This window comes from Endocarpon pusillum (genome assembly GCF_000464535.1).
Source record: "Endocarpon pusillum Z07020 unplaced genomic scaffold scaffold917, whole genome shotgun sequence".
Lineage (NCBI taxonomy): Eukaryota > Fungi > Ascomycota > Eurotiomycetes > Verrucariales > Verrucariaceae > Endocarpon > Endocarpon pusillum.
The window spans coordinates 1-10,224 of NW_006916669.1; the positions used below are offsets into that span (position 1 = coordinate 1).

The following is a 10,224-nucleotide window of genomic DNA, read 5'->3' on the forward strand; positions in this document are numbered from 1 at the left end:
AAATAATTCTAAAAATTAATCTTGATTTTCTTTTTTAGAAATCTATTTATATGCCTTATTCTAGCAGTTTCCCTCCTTACAAACATATTTTTCATATTTTATATAATACTAAAAGATCTGTTTTTCTTTCTTCTGATCTCTTCTTGATTTCTTTAGTCTTTCTATATTAATATTCTGATTTAAATCAAATCGAAATACAGAAATAAAGAGGTCCTCTTCTCTTAAATCCTGCCTTTTTGCTAATTTTGTTGACTTTAGTATATAAAATGTACAAGAGTTTTTTGTTAGCGCTTTAGAATGAGTATAATACTTATATAAAGGCTCTAGTGCTTCTGGGGAAGGGGTTAACTAATGAATAGAGTTTTGAACTTTATTATTAGCTTTTAAAGAGGGTTTTTAACTAGCTTAGTAAGGTTAAGATTAATATTTCAGATAAGGTTTTTCTGTGATTTTTCGAGTGAAATCCTCTGAATCCAGATAAAATAAAAGATTAATAAGATCTTCTATATAGTTTCGATGCTGATTTGTGTCCTGGTTACCACTTTGAGTCGTTTTAGAGCCATTAATAACTAAATAAAGCTTATAGCTATTTGTAATAGCTAAATTAAGACACTAAAAAACTCCTAAAAGCAATTCTTTAAGATTTTGATAAAAATGAGTGGTAAAGGCGGCTTGGAGCTGATTTGCTTGATCTACTCCCCTTATATAATGATTATAATAATTAATAAATAAAGGGATAAGAAGAATTTTAGTCAGTTAGTCTCCTAAGGATTTTTGAGTAATTATTAAGTTTGAGGCTGATTTTTAGGGTCTTCTTTACTCATATATAGACTTAGACAGGACTAGACCCTGAACTGTACACATAATCAGATCTAGATAACGTAGTAATCAGAGGTGATCAAGATGAGCACTCATGAGCAATAATCAGAAGTGATCAGGGTGAGTACTTATAAGCAAAGATCAGAGGTGATTAGGATGATTAACTCTGAGACGAATCTTCTATAGTCTATATAAGCACGCTTATTTCTTAGATAGTTTTATAGCCTTTGTAGTCAACTCATATTATTAGCTTATATCTAAGTTGAAGACATCTTAGTATTATTCACTACACTTTCTGTTCTATCTAATCAACTCACTTAGACCTAATTAAGACTTGTCTTAACCAGTTGAGCTCTAATAGATAGCTAGACTAGACAAGCAATTTAATAATATTATTAAAGAGAAAGGATAAGGAATTATTACTATTTTGCAGTATATAACCTAGCCTCTTTTTAAGTCAGCATCTAATTCTTAATATAGCAGTCCTTTAGGCATTAATAAGACTCTGACAGCTAAAGCAGTAGCTGAAAAGCTTTGTCGGCTTTTATATTCTGTAAATAATACTTACTAATATGTCTCTAAGTATTGACTTAGAAGATATCTACTAATAAACTTAATGTCTAGCCTAATATTTTTGAAGAGCAGCTCTCCTGAATCTTTCAACTAGCCCATAAATAGCGCGTAGTACTTTTCTTAGATAAAGCTGATGTCTATTTAGAACAATAGGCAACGTAAGATATGTTACGTAATTCGCTTGTGTCTATATTTCTGAGAAATCTAGAGTACTATAAAGGGATTTTCTTTCTTATTACTAATTATATAAATGATTTCGATAAAGTAGTTTGCAGTAGGATTTATCTATTCTTAAAATATAATAACCTCAAAGTATAAGCTAAATAGAAGATCTAGGAAACTTTCCTGCAAGGTACAGATATAGTTGGCAGACCAGCGACAGTATCCCCTTCTGAGCTTGACAGATTGATTACTGTTGCTTCGAATAGCCGACAGGTATGTTAGCAAGCATCTTTTTATCTCTTCAGGATCGCTAAGGAACCCACAGATCAAAAATCTCGTGAGTCTAGCACACACTCTGGTATCAGTGGGCAACGTCTCAGTAGACTTTTCTTACCTCAAAACCGTAATAAAAGCGAACGGCCTGACAATTCTAGGTCAAGAAATAGAGTCGAATATTAATACTGATAACAGCAACAGCCTCTATAATTGAGGTTGGCCAGAAGTAAATATATAGTCAGGTAAAGGGTTAAATTAAACTCGCGTCTTAGTGACGTATACATATTCTCTATAAGCTTCACTGAATACTGTAAAAGTTTCTATTATCTGTTGACCTGTTACGCTTATCCCCGATTCTGCAGCCTAGACGACCGGCGCGTCTGGACCCGGGTGGCCGCCCTCTGCTCCGCCCGGTACTTCCTCACCAGCTTGGGATGCACCGATGCCTTGGGTAACCAGATCTTGGTAAGGGCGGTGACTTCATATCCCGATCCCCACTCGCCGACGACCTGGTGGACCTCGTATTCCTGGTCGCCCGGCGGTGATCGGTCGTCGTATGCGGGCCGCGGTTGATTTTCGGTGACTTCTGACGGGCGAAGGGAAGATCGGGCTCGTTTCGAGGACGGCGAGCCGTCGCCCTCAGTCTCGCCATCGTCCTCTGTGAAAACGTCAAAGACCTAATCGCTGCCACGGCCGTTGGGCTGACCTGATCCGCTCAGACTGCGACTTCGTTTACCAGAGGGGCTGGTGGTGGGATCTCCTTGCATCTCCTCATCCCACGTGGCCGCACTATCGCTCTCGGGGATTTCGGGAGAGAACGGACCGGATGTAGCGATCGCTGAACGACATCACCTTGTGACATTGCTGTACTCTCTGGGTCGGAGTCGGCCACGCCCTTACTTGTGTGAGCAGCGCCACCGGTGTCCTTATCTGTATTCTTACATCTTATTACTAGGTCGTCGATGGTCATCAGAGGTAAGGTGTAATTGGATCGAGCCGTCAGATCGCTATTATTGTTGTCGTCGTTGTCGTCGTTATCAATGATAATAGGATTCTCTGTCAATCATCAGCTTATAGCTAAAGTAAAATCAAGGATCATCGGCTTACCCTGACTATTTTTATTATTAGCCTTAGTCTGAATTTTAGGGCTTGATACTTACGCAGGCGGATATTGAAAGAGCGACTATTTAGGGACATTCTTAAATAGGTGTCTCTGCAGAGTAGACGTGAGGCCTAAAGGAGTCGACTCTAAACTTCTGACTATTTAGACAGACAGGTTAAAGAAATAAGAGCAGGAAGGGTTTCTAGAGGGGTTTATTATAAGTAAAAGGAGCTTTTGTAGTAAAGGAAGCTTATAGTCGCTGCTTTTATCCTCGTCTACGTTATTAGCCTCTAAGACACGTTAGACATAATCAACACTATATCTAAGTATAACAAGTACCTTAAAGTTATAAAACATTATTTAACAGATTACTCTGATTAAGAATAGATAATTCTCTAAGGGCTAGATTACTTAAGGACAAGGTCCAGAATTTGTAGGTAAGAAGCAGTCTGTTATAAGGAAACAGACTATACTTTCTAGAGTGTAATTAGTAAGAGAGAACTTCTATTATTGTGGTAGGGTTGCTTATGTGTAACAGAAAATATAAATACTATAAAAGGAAAAAAGTAGATGTGTGCCCTTCTGATCTTAAAGAGAAAAAGCTGCTAGATTTAAGAAAAAGGAAAGGACCAGGTTTTTACACATGAGCTGCTCTAGTCCTCTGCCGAATTTATAGTAGTTATAACTGCCTAACATATCTATTACTCTGTACATTACAATCAGGATTACTGCTAGACGACTTACTAATACTCCTTACTCAGCCTTAGCAGTCGTGCTACAGCTCTCCCCTTCTTTGTAGATGTCCTTGTCTTAATTGCCCTTTTCTACGGAACTTATAGGTCTATCATCAAAAGCGGTGCTCTAGTAATATCTATTCACTCTGAACTAACGTTTTACATAATGCCTACTATACTGACCTTTCCTGTAAGCTTACAGCTAATCCCCTATCCATATATAACTATAAAGCGCTATGTAGTCAGTCACATATAATATAGATGCCACAGATTGCATAATAAAGAAGCGGAACCTTGCTAATCTCTTGAGCTCGCATTCTGGCAGGCCTGTCCCTTATAACCGCCTAAAAGCAATACTATAAGGTAATTGATATTTATTTATGATGTTATTATCTGTAAAGAGCTAATTAGAAATATGACTTTATAAAGATGATAAGATAACAGGAGTATAATTATAATAGCTTGCCCTGTATAAACCTCTAACCAAGAAAATATCTAGATTTAAGGCTGATATTTAAGGTAATAAGATTAGAGCAGTATAGTAGATTTTAACGCAAGCCTGCAAGGCATTTTACCCACGACTATATCACGCGCCTATACAGGCTTCTGACCGCTTAAGGGCCTGAATTCTAATAATAAGAGAAAACAAGCAAGGCAGATCACAAGACGGCCTTATTAAGGTATTTTGCCTATTAGCTGCGTCGCTCCCTTAGCTAGACGAGATCTCATGCAGCCCTATTCGAATCCACCGTCAAGGCAGGCTCTAATGTTCGATAGGCTTCCCATTAGACATAGAGGCATTCTCAGGTGACGTGGCGCGGTACCCACCTCCTGTATATCTCACCCGATATTTTCTAGACCTGCTTTGTTGCTGCTACGCTGCTCTTAAGTAACGTAGCTAGCATTGCGCCATTTTTACTATTAGTCCTGTTGTAGCATTGTGTCAGCCAACACAGGATCTCTAAGGGTTGACACGTCACGATCGCTGAAGAGGAGGAGAGGCAGGCGACGCGGGATCCTATTACGGTGATGCCGGTGCCTTAGGCAAGGGAGATGTTAGTCGAGGGGTCTATAAAGAGGTGAGATTCTAAGGAAAGGATGCTGATATCAAGGCAGATTTCAAGGCGGCCTTGTTAAGGTATTTTTCCTACTGGCTCTGTCTCACCCTTAGCTGGACAGGATCTCATGCAGCCCCTGTCAGAATCCACCGCTGAGGCAGACTCTAATGTCTAAGCGACTTCTAATTAGACACGGGATATTCTCGGGTGATGTGACACGCTGACTGTCTCCTGCATGTCGCCGGCTGTGCTCTGAGACTGTTTTTAGATGCTGCTGCGCTGCTGTTGAGTGACATAGCCGGTAATGCGGCATTTTTATTATTGGCCCTGTCGCAGCATCATTTCAATTAACAAGGGGTCTCTAAGGGACGACACGTCACGATCGTCAATAGAGAGGGGGAGGTAGAGGGGCTGGCGGTATAGTATCCAAGCGTGTTGTTGCTAATGCCCCAAACAAGGAATTGTTAGTTGAAAGACCAATGAAGAGGTGAGGGAAGTAGACGTAAAATCGGTTGGGGCGGTATGGCATGAACAGCTAGCCGCCCGGTCTAGTAGAACGGACTTTACATCGACGTCGCCCGTCCACGATCGGGCCAACAGTTGGATCGACCGGTCGAGGGAAGAATCAACTGAGAGCACGAGACAGCCCGCAGGATGGTTGGGTCGAGGCAGGGGCAGGGTTGCATGGAGGACGCCGTCAGCGCCCAGCGCTACAGGGGCTGAGGCGGCGGCGCAGCAGGCAGAAAGGGAAGGCCATCCGCGAGGGAAGCGAGAGAGGGGGAAAGGAGTAGCAGACAGAAAAGAAGGGACGACGGAGGAGAACGAGGAGCTGCGGGCTCTTTATACCCGGGCCAAGCGGCGAGAGGGCGCGTTCCCCAATCGGGCGGGGCTAAACCCGAAGAGGCAACGCACCGGCATCTAGACTACAAAACTACGTTTCGTAAAACAGTAACGTATAACAGATTAAGTAACGGTGAACTCAAGGATTATAGATATTTGGGTCCATGACGTACGTCGATTGGCCTTTTGTTGTACACATCCAAGTAACAAGAGTATTAATTCCCTTTTGAGTAAGTAATCCGGGTCTACCAGACCTCTTTTTAGACGTAAGTCAATTTAGAACAGCATATTAAATTTGACGAAGAGTAAAGCCAAGTCGTTCGCGAATTTGGGTATACGTCAAGCCTACGTCATAAAAAGTTTGAACTTGTAGACGTTGATCTCTTGATGTATCCCTTATAGGAGTAGAAGGAGGAGTAGGACGAGGAGAAGAAGGAGTAAGGGTAGAGGAGCTATTAGAGCTATTAGCAGAATCCATAGAATGAGTAGAGAAGCAAAATTAGCTTAATCTCTTGAATTGAGTCCAATTGAGTAGAATTTACAGAATATATAGGATTTGTAAGAGATTATAGAAGTTGTACGAATCTTCTCAAATTCAATAGAACGCGTAGAGTCAGCAGCGACGCGTAGAATTGGTAATGAGCGCGTTTCGTAAGAATTTTAGCACGAAAAAGTCACGTGCAATGGTGCACTTTCAGAATTACGCTAACTCTGAAGTGCCCGCACCGATGGTTTAGTACCAGTGGCAACCTCGTCTACAATTGTCTGACATGCTATGTTGTTTACTATTTAGTTGAGACAAGTCACACCAACTCAGATGGCTGATCCTATTGATCGCGTAAACAGTTTGCCCCAATGTTCCTTGTGAGGTGACGCTAATCACTATAGATCTATGCAAATCTTCGTGACGAACTAGCATGCGCAGTGTCACAGCTGCTTCAACAGGCATTAATTAAACCACAGCACCTCAGAAATCAAAACGCAACTTTCATTGCTCAGATAAAAGCGTCCGAAGTATTTGTGCTGAGACACTACAACCATACCTCTACTCCTTCGCCGGTTGAGGCCCAGAACGCAGACTGTGAGCTGGCTCGTCCACCTGCTCCTAATGTGTCAGACGCTTTTTCATATCTAGCAAATCAAAATAGCACTGATCGGCATCCCCAATTTACGGCCTCTGTAGACCGCGGCATGGGATCATACCCAACGCATTATGTCGATGGGCCAAACGACGAATCTCCCCTAGGGTTTCCGCTAAGCAGCTCAGGCTCGCCTCTTACGTTATTGAGTCCTACCAATTCCGGCCAGTCCAGTCACGAAGACGGACTGTGTGTGCGCTCTAGTCCTCCTTCACCTCCACTACCTGAGGATGTACCAGAGGATGTTCTCATTGGCAAAGAGAATGCACTATGCAATCAACAACAATTCATGTGCGAGGAAGAAAACGAAAATGCTGAAGATGTTGCTTTTTCTTTAAGAACAACTACTGGCAGGCATATCGTGGGGAAAGGGAAAGGATAGGACAACGACGCACCGCTCCTGCCCGATCAAATCTTCCTAGTTCATGCAATAATGCAGGAATCCTGCACGACCATGAAATTAAAGGCACTGGACAGCCTGCGGTCAGCCCCAAGCGTCCCGAAACCAGCAGGTACGCTGATAAGGGTACTAGAATCGAGGAAGACCGGACACAGACGGCAGAAATAGAGCATCCGCAGAGTGACTTGACGACTCTTTTATATACGCCGGACATAGTAAACAGCGCGCAAGAGTCTGCTTCAAGCAATACATCCGTACAAGCTGAAGTCGGTGCAAAGGACGCAGGGCATAGAGAAGATGTGTCGCAGGTACGGGCATCTTTCGGAATCGAGACGAGGTCAAAAACAAAGACAAGTCAAACCGAGATAGCTCCGAATACAGCCAATATGCCTTCACGCACCGACAGGACTGCATTTATAAACCGAACGAGGTCAGCCTCAAGGAAAAAGACGACGCTAGCCGATCACACAGATGAGCAGGAGAGTGATTGCGACGCTGTTCCGGCAGGCACAGAAAGGGGCCTTGTCGTGAAGGGTCCTGACATCCTTGGAAACATGTGGGATAAGGCCGGTCGCGCTGGACGCGTGGAGGTGATGAGAGAGGTATTGTATGACATGATCAGTGCTCTGCGGGCCCGTCAGAAATACGAGGCGCCAAGACCCAGCCTCATACCGCACGGTATTGCACCGAGCTGTTTCCAAGGCGAGGTGGGTTTCTCCGGATTGGCTGGCAGGTTCCAAGCTCTCAGAGAAGAATTGGAAATAAGTAACGCTGGTGAACAACTGTATAGGTTGCGTAGGCGAGTCGCTCTTGCGCAGTTCTACAACGACTATACCCATGCCCAGGCTGATCCGTACGCATTTCTGTACCCAGAACGAAATGAAGAGCTCTCACTTGAATCTTTAAAACCGACTCGGAAGCGGAAGAGGACATCATGGTCCAATGTGGCGAAGAGGCGCCGCGTTAGGCTTTCAACCTTGATACATAATCGTGTTGTCGACCTGATGTTCCCCGGACTGATCCTGAGCGATGAGAACATCGACACCGAAGAAGGCAGGACCGAGGAAGACAGGGCCGAGCGAGCAGAAAAAGTGGCGAAGAGACAAGCTGCCAGCCAAAAAGTTCAGAATTGGAGAGCAAATGGCAAGCCATGGTCTGCGCTGACCAGACGCTTCGATTGGGGGATTCTACTACTCCTTCCAACAGATCTTTTGGACCAGAAGTAAGGAAAAACAGGAATCCTCCTGGCAGAGTTCCTTACAACCGAGAGTATTCATCTCAGTCACAGCTCCAGCTAACACAGTTTTTATTCTAGTCTAAGAATGATGAAGGAGGCCACGTTGTCTTGCTTCTTCGATGCCCTCGACTTCTTTTTCACGGATTCCGGCCGTTTGTTGCCAAATGCGACAGCACTCGTGCCGGCACTTTTATCAGAGCAGCCTCCGTCTAAGAAACTGAGACTAGAGTACGAATTACCGAGATATGGAAGAACTGACGAGGACAACCATCAATATTTTGGTGAGTTGCTGGAGCCCTGTGAGATAACTTCCTGCAGCAATGAAGAGTTGCGGCATTCAACTCCTCATTCTCCTACGGAGCAAATCGATCGGCAATTGCCTTGTTCAGATCTCCGTCTTCGGCCGAACTCCGGCCGAGAGACGTCCCCACGTTGCAGCGCGGTGGTTTCTCCGCATGTCGAAGCAAGCGATTCATCGAAAGTGAAGACCACTGTGATCGTTGTTGATAGCCTCCCTTCAAACGTCCAAGGACAGTCTGGAAATTCTATCCTCACTCGGAACATCGCGTTTGGTGACAAGTTCGTGAGTCCACATCACTTTGAGGACGCTTTATATGGTACTTCTATAAATACGCCGGATACGAGCTTCAACCATGACGTCGAATTGGCGGACGTCTGAGGGACGGTTGTCGCTGGTTCTGATGATACCGGTGAGTTCGACTGTGATCAATTCCTTTCTGAGAGCCTTACCGAGATATCGACCATAAAGAAGGCTCTAGCAACTTGACTGCCCTGTCTCATTTGTCGTAAATGATGGGACGATCTGTGAGTAAATCACAAATGACCGTAGAAACCTTCACATTGTTACGTATCACATGCTATAGTTCTATAGAGTTTAGACAGCTTGGAATTATTAATTACGTGGTGTTCAATTGAAACTTCATCCTGTACTACAAGCGTCCTGTAGTGGCCTACTTGAAAAGTATAATAACCTCGGGCTCGCGATGATCATCACTCCGCATGTCAAGGACGAAGGAAAATCTTGTGGTCGCGTGCACAATGCGCCTTGAAAGCCATCACACGCCGCGACACCAACCCTCCTGCTCTGCAGACATGATGCGGGCAGGAACTGGGTCGTCCGGTGCAAAGTACTGTAGAAACTCCTTCTCCACGTGGTTCCACATCTTGTTGACCTTGCTGTATTCGAAAGTCCTTTCCGTGTAGGACTTGGATTCGTTGCCGAGACAGCAGATACACTGCTTCGGCTTCCCTTCAACAGGGATGTGCTTGCTTGCTTTGGGTGCTGACATGTCAACCGGCCCGAAGCTTGGCGCCAAAATTTATGGCAGTTAAGGATCCTCCTCCTCTACACCCCCTGCCTTCTACTACTTACTATTCCACCACCGCAAGTCAGAATCAACTCCAAAATGGCTAGAGAGCTCCCCCGTCGCCGCCGTGCCCCTGCAGATGGCGTTTGTTCGAATCCTCTCTCTCCTCAGGCTCCCAGGGCCCCCCAAACGATGCTTGATACACTGCGCTGTGCGCGCCTTCTTGCTGACGCACGTCTTATAGCTGGCAAATTACCTTGTACATAGCTATTTAAGATATATAATGTAGCTAATTGAACTGGCTATTAAGTTATTAAAGAAGGAACTGTGCGCTATAGCAAAAGGGTATATAATTGTGGCTAAAAACTAGTTCTTGCTCCTTATTAATATAAAGTAATTAAGGTAGTTAAAGATATAAATTTTAGCTTTATATTATTAAGTTACTTTAAGGTAGCACAAATTATTAGCTTAGCTAAAAGCTTTAAATATATAATTTAAAGAAATATAACTAATTCTAATATAAAAATATATTATCCCTTGTGACCCCGATTAACCC

At 43.7% G+C, this 10,224-nt stretch overlaps 3 protein-coding genes across 3 annotated transcripts; 2 read left to right on the forward strand and 1 right to left on the reverse strand.

Moving 5' to 3' along the window:
* Positions 1-2,174: 2,174 nt before the first annotated feature.
* Positions 2,175-3,027, reverse strand: EPUS_09456 (uncharacterized protein; the record flags this gene model as incomplete). The annotated part of the gene is made up of 5 exons (XM_007808104.1): positions 2,175-2,488; positions 2,537-2,668; positions 2,731-2,884; positions 2,938-2,942; positions 2,991-3,027. The coding sequence occupies 5 exons, from the start codon at positions 3,025-3,027 to the stop codon at positions 2,175-2,177; spliced, it is 642 nt and encodes a 213-aa protein (XP_007806295.1).
* A 3,354-nt stretch (positions 3,028-6,381) lies between these two features.
* Positions 6,382-7,085, forward strand: EPUS_09457 (uncharacterized protein; the record flags this gene model as incomplete). The annotated part of the gene is made up of 2 exons (XM_007808105.1): positions 6,382-6,402; positions 6,453-7,085. The coding sequence occupies 2 exons, from the start codon at positions 6,382-6,384 to the stop codon at positions 7,083-7,085; spliced, it is 654 nt and encodes a 217-aa protein (XP_007806296.1).
* Positions 7,086-7,489: 404 nt separating this feature from the next.
* On the forward strand, positions 7,490-9,019 carry EPUS_09458 (uncharacterized protein; the record flags this gene model as incomplete). Its single annotated transcript, XM_007808106.1, has 2 exons — positions 7,490-8,325; positions 8,419-9,019. The coding sequence occupies 2 exons, from the start codon at positions 7,490-7,492 to the stop codon at positions 9,017-9,019; spliced, it is 1,437 nt and encodes a 478-aa protein (XP_007806297.1).
* Between the last annotated feature and the right edge of the window lie 1,205 nt (positions 9,020-10,224).